Source organism: Alexandromys fortis, unplaced genomic scaffold, assembly GCF_014885135.2.
Source record: "Alexandromys fortis isolate MF-2015 unplaced genomic scaffold, M_Fortis_MF-2015_v1.1 scaffold_250, whole genome shotgun sequence".
Lineage (NCBI taxonomy): Eukaryota > Metazoa > Chordata > Mammalia > Rodentia > Cricetidae > Alexandromys > Alexandromys fortis.
In genome coordinates, this window is record NW_026068128.1 from 521,419 (window position 1) to 543,391 (window position 21,973).

Genomic DNA, 21,973 nt, shown 5'->3' on the forward strand with positions numbered 1-21,973 from the left:
GGGTCATTACCAGCCCTCCTCGTTTGCAGAACTCACAGTCTACATTCCACTTGATGCTCCTGGGAGGAAGCTTCAGTGTTTCGTTGATCTTTTCCAGCACAGTCTGCAGCTTTTGCTTCTGGGCGATCTCCGACTGGGTAACCTCTGCCACATTGAGCTTCTCACTCTCCAGCTTCTCTGGGGTGACAAAAAAAAAGGAACTATTATCTTGAGTCACAGAAAATCTAACTCATGCCTATTCCTTTATTCGTTCACTTATGACAACACACACTCAATCACCAAATACCTACAGCCAACCCTAGGATTGCCTGGGGATCCCCCCAGATAATCAGTCAAATCAAGATGTCGAGGGTCCTATGAAAATGTGGTGGTGTGTTTGCCTAGAGTCTATGCAATCCTCTCCTATGCTTCAATCATGTCTGGATTATTCAAATGCCTCACACAACATAAAGATCATTACATGCTGTTATTCTATATTGTTTATAGAATTATGACAAGAAGAGCATGGGCATTTTTAGCACAGATGAAATTTTTGCTCAAATATTTCAATTTTCAGTTTGTTCTACTGCCATTTTTGTTGCTGTGATAAAATACCCCACAAAAAGCAACTCCACAGAGAACATTTATCTTGGTTCATAGTTCCAGGCTCCATTCCATCACTGTGGGGAAGTCACAGGAGCCCGAGATACTTGGTCATATGACATCATACAGAGAGAGGGATGCATGCATGCTCACTCACTCGCTTGTGCTCAGCTCCACTTCCTGACTCATAGTTCAGAACTCCCCACGTAGGGATTGGTGCTGCCCACACTGGGCTGTGATTCCCACACCAATGAGCTTCATTAATACAATTCTCCACAGACATGCCCACAGGCCCAGCCAGTGTAGAGTGTAGCCAATCCCTCATTGATACTCTCCAGTTGAGTCTAGATTGTAGCATGTTGAATCTGCAGACATGAAGCTTTTGGATATGAGGGACCAATGGTGCAGAGGTCCTTCCAGAAGAGTGACACTATTCCTTGTCTAATGACAGCACCAGCCCTTTGACTGTGCCATGGGCCTCCAGGACCACAGAAGTGGGGATTTAACGGACGTCCTGAATTCTAGGTTTCCCACTCTTCTTTTCCAATGACACCACAGTGTCCTAGTTGGCCAGCCTTCTGTTGGCCAGCCATGCCCTTTTCTAGACATCCTGTCTACTCTTGTATGGGCGTCACGTCCAACCACATTGATCTGATGGAAGCATCTCTTACACTTTTTCTCCCAACCCTCACCCTCGCCACAGACAGACAGTGTCTATTTTATCAATTCCGAGGCACACATTTTTTTCTTCACATTTTTACATCCCTAAAATCAGATTGTGTCTAAAAACTGATGGCTCCAATAAATCCTGCCAGTTAGGTGGAAGACAGACGAGCCCCTCATGGGACTTCTATGTCCATGCTCTAATAATACGCACAGGAGCACCTGCAGAGTATTGGATACAAACTTGAAGAAGAAAGCACCCAGTGGCTAGGCATGGTGGTGCACACCTTTAATCCCAGGTAGAGGCTGCGGATCTCTGGGAGTTCAAGGCCAGCTGCCCTACGGAGTGAGCTCCAGGACAGTCAGGGCTGTTACACAGAGAAGCCCTGTCTCAATAAAATAAAATAAAATAAAATAAAAAGAACACACCCAGAAATAGTGGGTGGAGACTTTTCTCTTTCCGGGTGGTGTTCACACTGTAGAGTGCTTCGATATTAATGCATCTCATGTGTCTTGACACAGGAGACAGCCTGATCATTTTACTAATCTAAATTCATATTTTAATCTGTCACAAAGGACAAAACAATGGTAGCCTCCATGATGGGAATTACAGTGCCCGCTTCTAGATTCATCTAAATCCATGCTCCCCTGCACATTCAGGACTGACAGAATGCATGGCTCAGAATGTGTCTAAAATTGCCTTTCTCTGCATTTTTCAAGGAATGCCATATAAATATTTCAACTTTCCATCAGTGCTCTGATGAGTGCTTATTTATTTTTTTTGTAACTCTAGCTTACAGATGTTATATGCCCCTTGGTGTGAGACTCTTCACTGGAGAGTCTGTGCGGTTTCTGAAGATTCATGAATTATTGTCAGCACCACGGCAAGATGACTGCAGGCTGTTCTATGTGCAGCCTCCTCAAATGGATCTCTCCGCTCTTCCAGTTGATTCAAAGCATCCCTCACTTCTGAAGGGCAAGGATTTATCAAGCATACAGCAAACCTTATATACCGTGTGTGTGTGTGTTAGTTTGTGTGAAGCTCAGAGAGCAATTTGCTGAAGTCAGTTCTTCCCTTTGACCCCATCGGTCTCAGGGATCAAACTCGGGTCATCAGACTTGGCCGCCAGCACTTTCTGCAAATGAGTGATGGTGTTAGTCTACCTTTTCCATCTTAAAGCTAAATTCTCATTTTGGATCCTCTCCTATTAAAGAAAGGGAACGTTCACACACACACACACACACACACACACACACACACACACACACACACACACCGTGCTCCATTGTTTCTTGCTGATACTGGAACTGTCCTTAGAAGCAAGCTATTTTTTTTTTCATACATTGCAATTGCAGGCATCGGGAAGGGCTGCACAAAACACTGTGATGATTAGGTTTGAAGCCCCATCTTGACCTGGGGAAAAGCTGCCGGGCTAGATCACTGGTCTCAGCAGAGGGCTGGCAGCGAGGGAGGACAAGGGTGTGAGAGCAACGGATATGCCGGTCCGCTGTATGGATTTTCATATTTACAATCTTCTGCTGTCTAGCATTAAGCATTTCCATTTCTGAGCATCTTCTCTTTTCTCTCTCTATTTCCCAAGTCAGGGTTTCACACTGTGTAGCTCTGGCTGACTAGCACTCACTAAGTAGACCAAGATCACTGAAAGTGGCCTGCCTCTGCCTCCCAAGTGCTGGGTTTAAAGGCGTGTGCCATCATACCTGGCTTTGATCTTGTTTTGAAAGCAATAGGTGGGGAACAGGAACTATATCCCTGAAGGCTGGCAGAGTGGCTCAGTGGGCAAAGGAACTTGCCACCTGACAAGGGAAGCCCGATGACCGAGTTTGGTCTTCGGAACCCATGTGAAGGTCGGAGAGAAGAGACTCTTACCCATTGTCAGCAGGAGTGTGTGTTCATGCACATACTCACACATACAAATTTAAAAAAAATCTAAATAAAATTTAAAAATGAGATTACAGTGATTACACGCAGAAAAGCACACCTTTTCCTGCACAAACTTATATCCTGAGTATCTTCCCAGGTCCAAGTCATTCTTTTGAAAAAATTCCTATGTGCCACATAGAGCTTACTGCGCATTTGACCATCCTTGGTAGGTATCTAGCCAGGGCCCATCTGTTTTCTCTGTTTGCAACAAACATTCTGCGTGTCCAGGAAACTGATGGTTTCTGACAAGAATAAAAGTCCCTGTCTCGCATGACTTGTTCTTGTATCTGGTCGTCCTTCCAAATCCCCTCATTACTTCCTTCATTACTTTACCTCAATAAGATCTTCCTTCTCTTCCCTTCCTTCTATGGTGTGCGTGTAGGCATGTGAACATGTGTGTGTGTAAGCTAGATGTATCTTCCTCAATTGCTCTTCATCGGTTTTTGAAACAGGGTCTCTCGGTAAATCTAGAGCTCACTGATTTGCCTAGCCTGCCAGTGAGCCCCAGAGGACCCTCCTTCCTCTACACCCCAGGTCTGATGACATACACATGCTGCCATAGCTGGCTTTTCACGTGGGTGCTGGGATCCGAACTCAGGTCCTCATGCTTGTGCAGCCAGGGCTTTTCCAGCAGAGCCACCTCTCCATTCAATGATTTCTACATCATATAATAATTTTCCTCCACGATGCCACGGGATTAGAGATATTTTCTTCTTCTAGACTTCTAATTTTCTTCTATCCTCAGGGTAATATTAGCTGGGTCTTTACAAATCTATTGGTGAAGTGTTATTTTCCTGGGATGCCATTTCTCACATATTTCCATACTCCTGCAAATTGCCCATAATTGGTTAATTTTTAGAAGTATTAATATGATTTTGAAATAAATAGGATGTGGTTTAGAATTTGTTTTCAGGTATATTACTTTGTGACCATTTCCTTGCTTTTAGTTAGAATACTAAGATGTTATTGCAGAGATGGGCTTTATACAACAATGGAATGGCATTCAATGCACTCAGGAAGTGTGAAGACAGGGCAGAGTAAACTCAATTCCCAGAACAATGGAATGGTCCTTATGTTTTAACTCACAGAGTTGCAACACTCATCACATCCTCAAAGAATCAGAGCCCGTAAAACCCCCTTTCCAGTATTACTGATTCTCCAGCTAGCCAACTATTCAAAACTACTTTTGTTTTCAAACATCCATTAAATTTAAAAAATAATTGGATAGAAAATTACTTGCTTTAGGGACACAACCAAATTTTGCAGAGTTCCACATACTGTTAAAAAGAACAAAGGTAGTGAACTGTACTATCTTATTTTATGAGCCTGTGTGTGTGCATGTGTGTGTTTGGCAGTACTATGGATTGAACCCAAGGTCCTGTGCATGCATGCAAGCATTCTTCCACTGAGCTGCACATACCCAGCCCTTTAAACTTTTCTGAATGTTTTTATTATTTGTGTGTGTATGTGCATGTATGTACACATGCATGTGTGTTCCTGCTCAGAAGAAAGCACTGGATCCCCTGATGTTGGAGTTACCGGCAGTTGTGAGTTGGAGGATATGTGTGACACACTGGGAAGTGAACTCAAGTCCTCTGCAGCACCAAGTGCTCTTAATGGATAAGCCATCTCTCCAGCCCTCTGAATATGTTACTGAGTTTTTTTTTTTTGTTTTGAACATGGTTTCTCTGTAGTCCTGAGCTAATTTGTAACTGGATCTATAAACCATGCTAGCCTTGAACTCAGAGATCTGCCTGCCTCTAACTCCCAAATGCTGGCCTGAGATTAAAGGCATGTGCTATCATGCCCATTATGGTGGTTTGAATAGATATGGTCCTCACAGACTCATGCGTGAATGCTTAGCCCATTAGGAGTGGCACTATAACAAGGTGTGGCTTTGTTGGAGAAAGTATGTCACTGTGGAGGCAGGCTTTGAGGTCTCATATGCTCAAGCTATGTCCAGTATGGGACATAGTTGCTTCTGCTGCCTGCGGATCAAGATGTAGACCTCTCAGCTACCTCTCCAGCACCATGTCTGCCTGCAGGCCACCATGTCCAGCCATCATGATAATGAACTAAACCTCTCAAACTGTAAGCCAGCTCCAATTAAATGTTTTCTTTTAGAGAGTTGCCATGGTCATGGTGTCTCTTCATAGCAATAGAAAGCCTACCTAGGACACCTGACATCCTCTTCTTTTTGAAGACAAGGTCTCACTGTATAGCCCAGGGTGGCAGTGAACTCAAGAATTTCTTGTTGCAAGATTCTGGATGCTAGTATTAAAGTTGTGTCCTTTGGAATAATGACTATCATTTTTAATTTTTAGTGATGAATATGCATAAGTATGTATAAGTTTAAAAGTTCAATTTTTCTAGTCGTTTTTAATTGCTCATCAATATATAGTGATTCTGAAAATGCTTTTTCCTTAAAGGCTCCTTTGTATGACATGAAATAAATACCTCCATATTCTTTTAATTCGTGTCTGATATACCATCATTTCCATGCCTTTTCTTTCAACTTTTGTGTCTTCATTTACTTAGAAACTGAATTCTACTGTAGACAGAAATCAGTAACTTCCTTTTGTTGAGGTGGTCATTTTGAGACAAGGTCTTAGGAACCCGGGAGGACCTTGAACTTACTATGTAGCTGAAGATGACCTCCAACTCTTGATCTTCCTGGTTCTACCCCCCACCCCAAATGCTGATATTACAATATCCTACAGTGCCTGGGAATTTTGTTTGCTTGTAACATTTTGTTTTGTTCTTAAATCTGATCATCTTTGTCCTTTCAGTGGATAAAGTCAGTTTCCATGGACTGTACTTGCAGTGTACTTGGGTTCACCTGCACTAGGGGTCACTGACACTACAGGTCACTCGCACTACGAGTCATCTTCACTAGGGCCACTCTCACTAGTGGTCACCTGCACTACATCTGCACTCGGGAAGTGGCCTATACTGGCCACCTGTACTAGGGGTCACCTGCACTAGGGGTCATGTGCACTGGGGGTCACGTGCACTAGGGGTGACCTGTACTAGGGGCTGCCTGTACTAGGGGCTGTCTGCACTAGAGGTCACCTGCACTAAGGGTCTGCCTATCAGTATTCTTTAGAAGCACAGCCCCGTGAAAGACAAGCAAAGATGGGAAACCACTGTGGACTCAAGAACAAGGAGACATGGAAGCTAGAGCAGTGTTTAAGCTGTGATGCTGAAACTGAGCATCATGTTAAAAAGTAGCACATCACTGGGGGCTGAAGCGATGGCTCAGCAGTTAAGAGCACTTGTTGTTAGTGCAGAGGATCTGGGTTCCGTTTCCAGACCTATATGGTGGCTCACAACTATCCCAACTTCAGCTCAAGGGATCCAGTGCTCTCTCCTGGCATCCCCAGGCACCAGGCATGCATGTGGTGTACATTCATACACAAAGGCAAAGCACTCATACATCAAATGAAAAATAAATAAGTCTAAAAAAATTTTTAAGCAAGAAAGTAGTGTTTTGAAAGGAATACCGTAATTTGGTTCAATAGCATTTGAAAGTTATTCTTTTAATGTTGGTATTGGAGTGATGGCTGGGCCAGCTGTGAATCCAACAGGAACTTAGGTGAGCATGTGGGAATGCCTTGTACAACCTTTGTAACTCAGAGCCTAAAATTAGTTCAAAGTCACAATGTTTAGAAAGAAAGTGACAGATGTCCTATGGGTTCGTTTTAAGTGTTGAGCGGATTAGTGAAAAATAGAAAGATCTGGAATATCTCCAGTATGCTACTGAGGCAAGAAACAAGTGGACAGGAGAAAAAGGTGAAACCAAAAAAAAGCTAAGAGAAACGAGAAGTTCTAAGCTAAGGTGGTGGCAGCATAATGGTGAGAGCTAACCTTACTCAATACCAGACTGAGCTAAGCTCTTTTATGAGGGCTTTGCAAGCTGGCTGAGAGACGGGATGAATTTGATACACAGTAGATGGGAATATAGTGGTCAGAACTTGTGTGGATGGAGTCGCTTGAGCCATCCATATGACCCAAGTTCATTTGCGCACCTAGCTGTGCACAGTGAGCCCATTCGTTGGAATGACTGTGGAGGGGGAGGAACAAGGAAAGCAGCCTGTTGAAGATAGGCTGGTGGCAGGGTGGCTAAGGAACATCCAGGTGGAGACCCCTGGAAGACATTAAAGACGAGGTTGGCAGTTTCGAGGAGACTGCCGTTCTAGAGTGACGTGTGAGCCATTATGGTACTGGCTGAAACTGCAGGAATGGGTGGAAGCACCCAGAAATCGGGAAGAAAGAAAAGCCAAGATGGTCGATGAGTCTCTCTACTTCCTGACTGTGTTATGTAATTTATCAGCTGCCTCCTGCTCTCGGCTCTATGTCTTCCCTGCCATGCCGGGCGGTGTCCTCTCCCACTGTGAACCAGTATAAACTCTTCTTGCTTCAAGCTATTGCTCATCAACTATTTGGTTGCATCAATCAGAAAAGCAACCATTACACCAGAAACTCCCACCCTGACTGGAAGAAGCAGACCCTTAGGAGAAGACAGCAGCAGGGGTCAGTGACAGGAGAGAACCACCGGGAGAACATGAGGATGCAGAGGCCACGTGCTGGGGGAAGGAACACAGCGCTCAGTCAAATGCCAGAAGCTGAAGTCTGAATCCATACTGATGATGTCAGCAGGGAAAGCTGATGGGAAGATGGGGAGGTGGCTGCTGCACTATGGGGTGGCAGGCAGTGGCTACACTGGTACAGAGGCAGGGGAAGAGGGAAGCCAGAAGACCAGCTAGAGGGGAGCTCAAGGTCACAGGAGTCATTCGAACCTGTATCTAAACTGGTCTATCCCAGGGGCTCTATCGACATCATATGCCTCAGAACTGGCTCTCCCCACCTGGACATCCTACCTGTGGGTTTGGAAGAGGACTAAGCCGAAGGTCACACACGGAGCATGGTTTCTCTTGTGACTCACCTTTGTGACATGAAGGTGGACATCTCAAGCCGTCCGACCCACTCATACACAAGCCACACAGATGTGATAGCAGGTTCTTTTATAACCCTACCCCGGAAGCAAGATGACTGTGGCCACGGTTCATCCTTGCTCAGAGAGCCTAGCATAAGACACTGTAAATAGTTTCTAAGCTTGATAGAAATCTTGCTGGAGGGGCCAACAGCTGCAGCCACAGGGGACATGCTCAGTGAGGGTCACATCTTTTCCATGATTACATGTGCCAAAGCCTTTCCATTTTGTATTCAGCTAGCATTTACAACCTTTAAATATTAATACTCATTAATATTGATGTTTGAGTACCAAATCCGTTTAGCTTCCAAGAAATTACTAGATTTTATATTAGCCATTCATTCATTTATCTAATATACATTGATTAAGAGCTAGGTGATGTTTGAGGCAGCCGGACAGGGCCATAGAAACCTGGAAAAAATAAACAGGACCTACTTCTTGATTTTAAGAGTGCCACCTGTGCTTACATACACAGTTACAGCAAGCACATAAGACATGTAGAAATACATATATGTGTATGTGCATGTTACAGATACATACTTACACAAGCTAAATATCCTTTACCCAAATTCATGGGAAAGAAAGTATTTCATATATACATATATTCTCCTACAGATTTTGGGATGATGCCATGTATACAAAAGACATCTTAGGGATGAGACTTAAGTCTTAAACACAGAATTCTTTAATGGCTCATATACATTCACAGTATCAATACAAAGCCCAAAGGTACTTATTATTGTAGATAGTATTGCTAGGTAAGTCTGGACTGGACATAAACTCATTATGCAGCTGAGGCTGGCCTCAAATTTACAAGAATCCTTCTGCCTGAGCCTCCTTGATGCTGGGATTCTTGGCACATGCCAGCACGCCTAAGCTGAAGGTAGTTTTGCACACTTGTTCTAGTGCACCAGCTTCAACTGCAGCTCAGCATGCACACCATATGTGGAATTTCCAGTTGGGTCAGCCAGCACTCAACAAACTTTCACCAGATTCTGGAATATTTTCGGATTATATAAGTTTGAACACACATACATTTTCCCCCTTAGACACATATTATAAGTTGGGGGATGAGCACAGAAGAATTCATAGCCCTGTCTTCTACATATGATCATAATGCATAGTGTGTAAAAGGGAGACAGCTGAGTCCAGAAGGATGAGCAATAATGGTGTTTCTGGGTTGACGGTGGAGGAAGAAGGGCCCTGGAGGCAGATGTAATAGTGAATGTTGGGCTGAACACATGGCACATGAAATAATGTACCGTAGCAGAAATACAAATAGAAAAACCAGGGGTGAGGACAGTCACTTACTTCACCCGCCATGTGAACTTTACACGCCCTGTCATGTGAGCCATCTGTGGAGAATGCCCGGGAGAAAGGCTGCAGACAGTGTGGGGGGTGGGAGATGACCTGAAGTACTGATAACTGTGCTAAGTGGTCTGGATGGCGATCTGCAGGGAAGGGCCCCGGGGGTCCTAAGTCAGGGTGGACAGAACTTGTGACTTAACCAGGTGTCGCAGCTAGCAGGTGACAGACCGGCGTGGGTGGGACCGGCGGAGGTGGGGTGGGAAGAGCAGATGTGAGCTCAGAAGCTTTTCAACAGTGCAGACAAGTGCAAAGGGGGAAAGTAAAAGTGGACAATCAGATGGACTCAGGAGAGGTCTCTGAGCAAGAAGGGGGTCTTGGCAACACTGTGCTGACAAGGAGAGGGTACTTCTCTAGAAGGGTATATTCAGTCCACAGTACACCCAGGCAGAGGGGCTGAAAGGCAGTTACATACTGACATTAGAATCTTGGGCGGCTGTGGGCCAAGTGACAAAGAAGATAAGGGAAGCTCACTTCATTCATTCCCTACTAAGAACACCCAGAATTCTCCTTTTCTTCCCCTTGGCCTTAGATTTCCATATGAGCAGTTGGGAAGGCACACTGGAACAGCATGTGCGTATGTGTGTGTGTGGTGAGTGTAAGCATGTGTGTGTGTGTGTGATAGCACATATATTTAGTAACACTCAGATCAGAGAGGGACACAGGAAAACACATAGGCCCATAGATCACAAGTCTGCCCTCTCCTACCGAAGAGTTTCTGCAGGACTTGGCCGTCATAGAGATCTTCAGCCAGGTCCTTCACAATGATTCTTTCGCCCACCAGCACATCATTGATCCAGTCGATGAGCACCTGCAGAGAGAGTGCAAGAGTCAGCGAGGCCTTGCTGCCTGTGTGTTTGGAAAGTCACTTTCTCATGCTGGGCAATTAAAATCTGCATGAACTTCAATCTTAATTAAGAGCAGCAGAACTGTCATGGACCAGTGTGCAAACGTGGGTGTGAGCCTCTGTACCCCTGTGCATTTGCAGAGTGTTCTGGCTAGTTCGTTGTCAACTTGACACAAGCTAGAGCCATCTGAGAGAGGGAACCTCAAATGGGAAAATGGCTCCAGGGATCTGGCTGTACCAAGTCTGTAGGACATTTTCTTGATTAGTGACTGAACTGGGAAGGGCCCACTTCATTGTAGGTAGGGCCACTCCTGGGCTGGTGGTCCTGGGTGTTATAAGAAAGCAGGCTGAGCAAGCCTTGAGGAGCAAGCCAGTAAGCAGCGTTCCTCCATGGCCTCTCCATCAGTTCTTGCCTCCAGGTTCCTGCCTTATTTGAGTTTCTGTCCTGACTCCCCTCAGTGATGTATGGCAAACTCTAAGCTGAAATAACCTTTCCCTTCCCAAGTTGTTTGTCATCATCAAGAGTTACCCTAACTAAGGCACCTAGGTTAGTCTTTCTAGTGTGGGCAGCACCAGTGAGTCTGCTGACCTTCTCTGATGCCAGGCCTTCCTTCAATGGGATAGGCTTCATACCAGGCAAATGTATGGACTCTGGAGTCATGCAGATTAAAACTCCAGCTCCACCTCCTAACTTGTGTGTGCATCCCCTCGATCTACAGCTGTACACACAAGTGCCTGCATCTCTCTGGTATTCATGATGTACGTGTATCTGCCCCCTGTGAACTGCCTGTGTTAGGCGGTGGGAAAGAATTACCTATGACAGTGGCCAAATACTCCATGGAAGGCTGATCTTAGCATATCAAACACCCTCCCTTTAGGGTACTTTGCAAGGGTGGTTACTGTCAGCTGGCCATATAGTACCCACAGTCAGAAGCAGAGAGAGAGATGGGTGCTGATGCTCAGCTTCCTTCCCCTTTTTATTCTGTCTGGGACCCCAGCCCATGGAATGATGCTGCCCACACTTAGGCAACCTAATATAGATAATTGCTCGCAAGCATGCCCAGAGATTTGTTTCCATAGTCATTCTAAACCTCATCAAGGCGAAAATCAAGGGTAACCATCACAAGGCCCCACCCAGGCAGGGAGCAAAGAGAAGTAAGGAGCAATGAATGCTTCCCCAAAGCCTTGGTTTGGAGGAGTCTCTGAAAAGAAGATGAGGGGGTTGAAGACTAGGATTTCAAGGTGGCAGATGTATCCTAGATCTGGAAAGTCAAAGCTCTCTCTGGAGTGAGGTGATGGCCTGCTGGGCAAGGCTGTACTTTGTTTGTGCCCAGCAAGGTGCACCTCCAATCTTCCTCTTCTGCAAGCTAGGTTCTTGGTGCAGAAGATCAGTGTTTGGAACCCAAGCAGCAAAGCTTGTTCTGATTGTTGTCTCTTAGACCATTAGAACATTGCCTACCCAAGCCAGGACTAGCTGTGGTGGTTTGTATGAGAATGGCTCCCATAGGTTCATATATTTGAATACCTGGTCTCTGGTTGATGGAACTGTGTGGGAAGGATTAGGAGGTGTGACCTTGTTGGAGATGTGTCACTGGGGTCTCTCTCTCTCTTCTCTGCCTTATGCTTATGGATCAGATACAAGCTCTTAGCTACCACTTCAGCGCTATGCCTGCCTGCCTGACTGCTGCCTGCCTGTCATGTTCCCCATCATGATGGTTATGGACTCTAACCCTCTGCAACTGTGACTCCCCAATTAAAACATTCTTTGTAAGTTGCCTTAGCCATGGTGTTTGGTCATGGTAATAGAAAAGTAACTAAAATATCCGCTAACAATTAACCTCTCCTAGGCCAAGCACCCCAGAGAAGTACAATGGCAGACAGAATCTCCACTGCAGATAGCCCACCTTCTCCCTGCATGGCAAGGTGAGGGCTCAGGCTCCTCCCTTGCTAGGGCAGCTAGGTAGATTATCTGAGGCTGAAGAGAGTTAAAGCAAAGAGTCAAGTACCACCCAACTACAGACAGGCTTTGAGCAGGAAGACACTATGAGTGGACCTGTGAACAAAGAGGAGGGATAGTGTTGTGGAATCCTTTCAGCCAATAGCTTTTGGGGTACTGGCCCTTAGGGTGTGGTCTGGCTCTGTTCACGCAGAACTGCTGAACCTAGCAGCTGCTGTCCAGCTCATTGACTCTGGCCTGTTTTGCACACACAACATACAGTCTCTCTCCTTCCCCACCCCTTTCTTCCTCCTCTTTCCTTCCTTCCTTTTTTCTAAGACACGGTCTCAAGTATTCCAGGTGGGCCTTAAACTCTGTTGCTCAGGGTAACCTTGGATTTCTGATCCTTCTGTCTCTACTTCCCAAATGCTGGGATTATAGCCATGTACCATATATGCTAGGCTATGTTGTGCTGGGGTTGGAACCCAGAGCTGTGTGCATGCTAGGAGCGTACTTTACCAACTGAGCTACGCTTCCAGCCCCCAATTTCATTGTTCTAAACCAGCTAGACCATAAACAAATCACTTGGCTTCCTAAGATTTAGTTTCTTCATCTGGAAAATGGGTTGTTCCTACTTTTGACTTTCTACGTTCCTTTGAGTGACTATGTCTTCGTTTTAGTGTTTCCTGTATGGTGCCTTTACAGAACAGGTGGTTTACACACATCCGCCAAGGCCAGGAGGGGGCAGGGAAGTCTCCCAGAACCCCTACCCCCACCCCATCTCTTCTTACCTTCATCAGTTCTTGAAGCTTGGGATCACTGCGTGAGTTTGGATCCACCATTGTCCGCACCTCATTCTCCTCTGGAAAAGGAAAAGGGCTTCTGCATTGACTGCTGCCTACTGCAAAAGAAGCTTCTCTGACCGAGGCTGAGAGCAGCCCAAGTGCTGGGAATAGGTAGCTGTGAGCATTCAGTCCTAAGGGAACACTGAGGGAGAGGAGACAGCAAAAATGGAAGAGCCAGAAGAGGATGGGGGGGGGCGGGTGCTGTGACATGCTCTCCTCTGGACATGACATGGCCACTACACTTGCGAACTCACAGCATCTGTGGTTACCTGAACCAGATGTATATAAGATCAAGTCAGCCAGACTTCCAGCCTGGGTGGAGGAGGGGCTCTAGAGGTTCCACCCCTTGCCTGCTGAGGAGTTACAGGTAGCTGGTGGCCACCGAGGGAGGGAGAATGGTTCTTTGGTGGTATATCTACTCATGGGTTGCTCATGCTCCAGGGGATAGCTCCCAGCTGTGCACATATAGGCAGCGTTAGCTAAGTTTAGTGGGTCATTAAGAAGAAGAAGAGGAGGATGGAGAGGAAGTTGGAGGAGGGATATGTTGGGGGATTTGGAAGTTAGAGATACAATGGAAGTGGATGCAATCATATTTCATTACATACATGCATGGAATTCTCAAAGAATAAATTCTTAAAATGAAAAAAAAATCCTAAAACTAAAACAAGAGCTAGAAAAAGGAAAGGAGTTTGGTGGAAGTGTCTAAGCAGAGTGGGCACTAAGCTAGTCTAGATACAAGGGGACAGTTACCCAGCATGGTGTCCTCGGGGTCCAGCTCGAAGGAGATGGGGCTCAGGGGCAGGTTGATGGCGTTCATTCCTTCCTCCTGGAACTCGGATACTGAAAGACAAGGAAGAGCCTGGTCACACGTGGAGGAAGGATGACGGCGTAGGGGAGGACTCTCTGCAACATCCGTGATCAATACTGATGTTGAGAGAATGTTCCTTGTTTTCTTGTATCCCCCAGACAGTGAGCACATAGTTGCTCTGTGGATCTAGCTCCAGCCTGATTGCTCTTTCCTAAAATGACCTAACTGTCCCTTTAATCTTAACTCCCTGCCTGTCACCCCTCACACTTTCTGGGGAAAACAAGAGTAATAAATGAAGAGCTCCATCTCCCAGGGAAGATTCTGGAACGAAGAGGAGCATGGTGGGCAGAGACACTGTCTAAGGCCACTGTCTCCGGCCTGTGCCTGTCCTTCCTCCATGGCTCGCTGTCTTTGCCTCCTCACTGTAGACAGGATGACGGAGGCCATCAGTTTCAGGCTGCTATCTTCTGAGCCTTTTTCATGAGCAGTCTAACCCTCCTCTGCCTTCCTAAGACTTTCTTCGGATGACCTGCCCTCCCTCCAGCATCTAACCCCAGCTGCTGTGTGGGAATATCGGGGGCTCCAGGCTCTGGTGTGGGTTCCCCAGCTCTCATGAACGGTGGGATCATATCTAGGAACTACCACTTTACAGTCCTGTATCCTTAGCTGAAAATGAACTTCCGGTGGGGGACCACTAACTTAAACATTTTTTAAAATTACATTTAATTTATTTTGGAGTGTGTGTGTGTGTGTGTGTGTGTGTGTGTAATATGGAGGTCAGAGGACAACCTGTGGCAGTAGGTTCTCTCCTTCTGCCACAATGGAATGCAGGGGTTGAACTCCGGTCATGAGGCGTGACAGCATGCATTGTTACCCACGGAACCATCTTCCCAACCTGACTACTAATTTCCTTTTTTACATACTGTAAATCCGCAGCCCAATTTAGCAAAAGAAACATTAGAGCAGGTTAGACGGAGAGCTCTGCTTCAAGCACACAATCCCACATGAACCTTGGGGGAAAAGAGTCCCTCCCCCAAGTCAGTTGTGCACCAGGCATTTGGTGTTGACCTTGGCTTACTCCTCCTAAAAGCTGCAACTCACATCCTCTAGCTTTTCACCAATTAAGCATAGAAGGGTCATTTTCTCTGAAGGTGTTGGTCAGTGGGAGGTCTGAAGGCGCTAATACAGCAGCAGCAATCAACCTTCATGAAAGCAACAGCCCATCTTCCCATTTTATTTATTTATTTATTGGCTCAGGCCTTCCTGACTACAGCCTAGACTTGGGAGGACTCTTAAACACAAGGCACTTACTTGCCCGGTTGTAGCTGGACAGGGAATGTGTCAGTTGCACCAACGCAGAGAAATGGGTGCTACTTCCAAAGGACATTCCTATTAGGGAGTCCCTGGCCAGTGGACTCTTGTATGTAATGTATGTATGTTGCATGAATGTATTCATGTATGTGGGCGTGCATGCCAGGCATACAGAGCCCAGAAGAGGACAGCAGATGTCTTCTCTTTCATTCTTGGCCTTATTCATTTAAAACAGCTTCTCTTACTGAGTCTGAAGATTCCACCCTCAGCACTGGGGTTACAGGTAGGTACTTTTGTGTAGGTACCGGGGATTCAAACTCAGACCCTCCTGGTCATAGAATAAGTGCTCTTACTCACTGAGCTGCCTCCTCCGCTCTATGACCAGCAGACTTTCAACATTCCTCAGGACATTACCCAGCTCCTGTCTCCAAATTCATTCAACTGCCCTTTTGTTAATCCTCCATAAAACAGCAGAAAAATATAGGAGACCTTAAAGCTCTAGGGAACACTTAAAGGGCCGCATTATTTCCAGCTAACTACATTTCCTTCTTTGGACTTATATGCACTTCGCTCTTTTCAGGGCCACTTCTTAACTTTTTATTTTCTGAGGCAGGGTCTCTATAGCAATCTGGGTGGCTTGGAACTCACTGTGTAGACCATATGTGGAAATGAACTCACAGAGATCCACCTGCCTCTGCCTGCCGAGAGCTACTGCACCTGTCAAACACCAGTCCCCTGACCTTTGTGAATGCTGGCAGCAGCCTGCCAGCCGAGCCTCACCCCCAGCCAAGGGAAGCTTTGTCCTCTCTTCACCATCAGATTCCCAAAGGGCACTTAGGGATTCAACTGCCTAGGTTCAAATCCAGGCTCTACCACTTTCTGGCTATGTGACCTTAGACAAGTCCACTGGTTTCTTGTGCCTCACTTTCCTCGTCTACAGGATGGGAGTGATACTAATATTGCCAACTTCCTAGGTCTGTTGGAAAGATAACACGCATTCCTGGTCCCCGAGGAGAGCCATGGAAATATAGGTCACTACTGCTACTGAAAACGGTGTCTCTGATACTCTCTGCTCCTGGCAAGTGTTTATTGAATAAGGAACCCAGAATACAAAGATCACTCTTCAGGGCACAGGCTAGATACACAGGCAGAATTTGCCTGAGGAATTTAAGAAAGGCCTTCATGTTGTGGGAGGTAGAGGATAGGGTGTGGGGGGATTGAAGAGGGAGAGGATGCTGGGCCAGGAATCATTTACATTTTAGTCTGAATTTGAGCCTGATTCTTTGTGTGCATGCATGTGCGTTTCTGAGATAACATTTGCAGCACATGGTTGTTTCGTTCTTTCGAGACAGGGTCTTGCAGGTAGCCCAGGCTGCCCCGGATTCACTATGTAGAACATCCTGGCCTCAAACCTGTAAATCAATCCTTCGGCGACCAGGCTGCGTTCTGTGAAGGAAAAAAAACCCCACATCTGTCCCAGATGTAGCCAGAGCCAGGTTTGTATAAGCACAGCGGTCTCTAAATATCTCCTAACTAGAAAGATGATATTCCCAGCCAGGACTCCTAAAGGTGGGCCTGAATGAGGTTCCCCATTGTGGAGCATTTTTCTTTTCAGAATGTTTTCAGATGAACACTGCTACGGTCAGAACTCCGCCCTCTGGCCTGCCTCTTTAATTCACTCACAGAGACACAACAAGCCCCAGAAGAAAGGCTCAGATATGCTTGCAATTGGAAATGGGTGTTTGGAAGAAACCATTGGGCAGGAACCCTATTCCCGTTCCATTAACCGCTGACTCAGAGCCAGTTGTTTGTAAAAGCCAATATGCAAACTGCTCAGTCTGCGCCTGGCCCCCGCCCCACGAGGCCCCATTAGCAGCCACTTTCCCAAAACAGCCCGCCTGCTTTGGAAGGTTCCTTTCTATTCAACCCGAGCAGGGCCCAGCAGCAGCCTGCTTGCCAATCCCTGAGCTCAGAAAGACAAAGGACCGCGGTTGAATTTTCTCAGAGCAGAATCTGAAGATGTTGTTTACTCTAGAATAGTCTGAAGCGCTCGGCCTGAGGGTGCAGCCTCCAGCGGCTCACCGGCCATTAGGCCATTAGTCATAACTTAATAAAAGCGTAAATGGTTAGCTCTAAGGGCAGGCTGGGAAAGCTCCGAGATTGCCTTAGTTCACCCCAAGAAAAGGGGTTTCTTTCTTTCATTTTATTCTCTAGAAAATGCTGTCTGAAATGAGGTCCAAATGGCTAGCAGAAGGCAAATCTGGGAATTTCAAAGAGCTGGATTCGAATCCTTCTCTGGCTTTTATTAGCTGTAGGATGGGATGAGGCTTCCTGCAGTTAGGTCTAAAACGATCCTCTCTGAAATAACAACACAGCCGACACTTCTGGGTTCCTCCAGGGTTTCTATTCTTTTCAAAGAATCCCCATTTTAGTATAGGAGCCCCATTCTGATTGTTTCAAGTCAGTAGCGATGCTCCTTACCCCTGTACTGGGGGCCATGCGATACAACTCTAGTTACTGAGCTGTGAGTGTGAGTGGAAACATTTCTAGGAGAATCTAGGAATAATTTCCCTCCATTTCAGAAAGAGTCCTACTGAGCGGTGGTGGTGCACACCTTTAATCCCAGCAGAGGCAGAGGCAGAGGCAGGAGTGTCTCTGTGAGTTCGAGGTTAGCCTGGTCTACAGAGTTCTAGGACAGTCCAAGAAGATGCGCAGAGAAACCCTGTCTGGGGGTGGGGAGAGGAGGTAAGAGTCCCAAGGAATGTAAGTGCCCCCTGCCCCTCACCATTATTGTACCAGGCTGTTATGTGCAAGTTTACCGCAGATATTTTATAGCCAAGAGGCGAGTGAGTCTAAAGCAGAGGTTAATACACTGAAGTTGGCAGGAATGAGGAAAAGAAGGGGCTTTGGTTGATACTTGGGCGCTATTGCCCCTGAAACCATCCCTTAATCTTTAAACTAGAAAAGTAGGTGTTTTCTTGGACCAGGGGCCCAATCAGTGTGCAGGAACCAACATTACATGGAGAGCATGGGTCGGTAATTGATAGTAACTTCCTCTTTCTCAGGGATTTGCTGAACTCTAAAGCTCTATGCCTGGGAACCCAAAGAACCCCAGGAGAGAAACAAGTATAGAAAAAAGAATCACAAAATGTTCTAGAAGTAAAAGAGGGTTGGGGTGGAGCTCAGCTGGTAGGGTGCCTGCCTGGCACCCCTGAAGCCCTGGGTTCTGTCCCCCAGGAAGTGGAGCACATGGTAAGCCCAGCACTGGGCAAGTAGAGACAGGAAAGTTCAAGACCAGACATAGTAAGTTCGAGGCTCCATAATTATATTCAGTCAACAGATAAGCACCACTGGATGCCTCCTCTGGAGTCTGGAGACCTGCCTCACTCTGCTCCCAGGAGTGGGAGAGATAGGCCCAGGGAACGATGGGACCAGTGTGCTGCACTCCAGGCCCCAGAGGGGGACCAAAGGAGCTTCTGCTAAATAAGGCTGGTTCTGATGCTGAAGTCTGGGGGGTGGAGGGGTTCCTAGAAAAAAAAAAGGCTATTTGAGTGGGACTTTGAAGCATCTAAATTCTCGAATAACACGAGTAGACACCCCAAAGCACATCTTTGTAAAAGTAGGGAGGTTTAGGAAAACAGAATAGGGGTTGAGACAGTGGCCATGATGTCTGAACAAAGTTTTGAAGTATGCACATTTAAAGAGAGGTAACAGAGAAGTGGATGGGCCAAGCGTGTTAGAGTTGTGGGCTTAATCATAAGGAGAAAGTAAAGGCAGAATGCCCCCAAAGCATAAGATATAAGGGAGGCTCCAAGGCTGCAGGAGCTGCCTTTATCACTGCACAAGGTGACTGCCCTCCCACATATACAAAGAACGACTGGAATTTGGAACTGAAAGCAGTGTTGCTGCAGTAGCACAAACATATAAATGCTTAGGGAGAAACCAAACCAAATGTGAATAGGACTGACATATGGGCAATATAAACCTCTCAGTTAAAACCATAGGAAATATTTCCTTGTTATCGACAAACTAACCTGAAGCTCACAAGCAAAGGCAGCACAGAGTGCTGACAGCAGATTTCAAAAACTAGCAAAGTTATCATAGTCAAAACAGGACGGCGTTGGTAAAAGCTTAATGGCATAGAACAGAGAACTCAGAAACACACCCAGTCAGGGTCTCATGGATCCCTGGCTAGCTTTGAACTTAAAATGCAGCTGAGGGGGATCTTGAACTCCTGATCCCATGCCTCCACCTCCTCACTGCTGGGATTATAGGTATGTTTTTAATCACACTTGTTTTAGGCAGTAGTAGGGATGGAACCCACAGCTTTGTGTATGCTGGGCAAGTACTTTACCCACTGAACTCCATCCCAGCACCCCAATGCATCTCTGCTGAAGGCATAAAGGCAATTCCACACGGAAAACAGTCTTTTTAACAAAGGAGCCTACAGCGACTATAGAAAAGTCAATAAAGACACAGATGGAAATCTAAAGTATGGCGCTAAAAGAAGCTTCTCTATGCCCCTCAAAAAAAAAGGGGGGGGAAACACTGACCTTGGGTGTGCAATGCATTTTTAAGATAAAACAGTAAAAGGAAAATCTATAAAAGAAATCTATTGAACCTTATTGAAACACCTACTCTGTGAAGGATGCCGCTAAAGAATGAAGAGGGGCTGGTGAGATGCTCAGTGGATAAAGCCCTTGCTGGGCAAGCATGAGGACTTGAGTGTGATCTCCAGCACCCACACTGGGCATGGGAAGGCTCAGCTGTAATCCCAGTGCTTCTATTGGGGAGATGGAAGGTGGAGACAGAAGAATTCCCAGACGCTCCCGACCAGCTAGGCTGGCATACACTGTGACAAAATGACGACACTGAAGGGTGTCCTCTGACCACCACAGGTGCACAGCAGCAAGCACATGCCTATAAACACACATAAATGCACATGTGTGTTTATGTTTGATTCAGTCCTGGCTGTCCTGAAACTTGTTCTAACTTTCTTTGATGATGAACAGTTTATAGGGCAGTGTAAGCCAAATAAACACTTTCCTCCCCGAGTTGCTTTGGTCAGGGTGTTTCATCACAGCAACATAAACCCAAAGACACTACTGCTGCAGAAAAATATACACCATCATGTAGGGTAGAAAGAAATCCATAATTTTATGGGACATGTAGGTTTCTTCCCTTCCCCAGGAAGATGGTGGTGATTTATTCATCCTGAACAGAGTTGTCTAGATACATCTGCACAGAAATAATACACCGAGATTATCACAAAGACCCACAGCAAAGGCTATACTCATGATGATCGAAGAGTCCAAGAAGCTAGGAAGAAATCCCATAGTCCAGGGCTGTGGTGTGATGGTCCAGCGACACTGTCAACTTGATTGGGTTTAAAATCACCATGGCGTATCTCCATTGGGGTGTTCCCAAAAAGGTTTAACTGAGGAGGGAGGATCCCCCCTGGATGTTGGTGGCACCATCCCATGGGCTGTGGGCACAGACTGAAGACAAAGGAAAAGGGAGGTGAGCCATGGCACTCTTCTCTCGGCTCTGTGACCTCAGACTCGTCACACTCAAGCTGCCGAGGCTTCCCTGCCATGAAGGACTGTGAGCCAACGTGCTTCCTTCCTTCAGTTGCTTCTGCCAGGTGTTTTATCACAATGACAAGAGACCAATACAAAAGCTTCAGGTACTGAAGAGCTTCCTCCGTGCTTAAGGATACTTAAGGGACAGTTTTCACTTTCTAGGTGGGTCTCACAAGTGGATCTACCACTAAAGGCTCAGTGGTCTGCTCACATCTCCCCAAACCCAAGTTTTTATTGTATATTCACGGCCCCTGATAGAGATCTTTGTGTCCAGAGTTTATGTACTAGTTTTCAGTTGCAGCGAAAGTCAGCTACTGGAAACATGGTAGATTACAGCAAGAGCTGTAGGTTAGAGCCCAATGTGAGTCTCATTGGGTTAAAGTGGAGACATCAGAGGGGCTGCATCCTTCCGTGGGCTTTTAAAGTAACTTTGTGTTCTCGTCTCTTTGCCCATATTCCTTGTCTCTTAGTTCCTTTGCACCATCTTCAAAGCCAGTACTGCAGGAGGGGGTAAGCTTTCCCGTGGCACCTCTTTGACCTTTTTTTTTCTGTCTCCCTTGTCCACTTTCAAGTACCTTGTGCTTACACTAGGTCTACCTGGGTAATCCATCAGGGACTCCCCCACACAAATTCTATTCCGTTGTGTCACATAAAGTTCTTTTTACAACATTTCCTGGGAGTCAGAGCTTGGGTATCTCTGGAAAAACCATAATGTCTACAATGGCTTTTTCCATAGACTAGGAATATTCTCTTCTCCCCTTGTCCTTCCTTGCAACATATGGGTTCACTTCCATCCTCTCGATTATCAAAAGAAAATGCAAAGCCCCGATGCTGCCCACCCAGTCCCTCAAACAAGGGAAGCTCTATTACTTTCAACAACAACAAAAAATAATACTTGTTTCCATAGCTATTATAGATGGGGCAAGAGCCAGGTCTTAGTGGCCTCAACACAGTGCCAGAGTCGAATCACATGCTCCTATACCTTCTGCAACTATTTAGACACACACACACACACATACACACGCACACACACACCACACCCCGGGGGGAGAGGCTGCCAGTGCAATGGGAAGGGATGGAAGGATCCACAGTCCTGTGT

At 46.1% G+C, this 21,973-nt stretch overlaps 1 protein-coding gene across 1 annotated transcript in view; it reads right to left on the reverse strand.

The window, feature by feature from the left end:
• The window catches only part of Parva (parvin alpha), a 145,926-nt gene that overhangs the window by 28,349 nt on the left and 95,604 nt on the right, over positions 1-21,973 (reverse strand). The window contains exons 2-5 of the mRNA XM_050125903.1: positions 13,924-14,013; positions 13,120-13,190; positions 10,254-10,356; positions 37-177 (exon numbers count right to left, since the gene is read on the reverse strand). Of these exons, the coding sequence (XP_049981860.1) occupies positions 37-177; positions 10,254-10,356; positions 13,120-13,190; positions 13,924-14,013 (405 nt within the window). The remainder of the gene's footprint in view (positions 1-36; positions 178-10,253; positions 10,357-13,119; positions 13,191-13,923; positions 14,014-21,973) is intronic.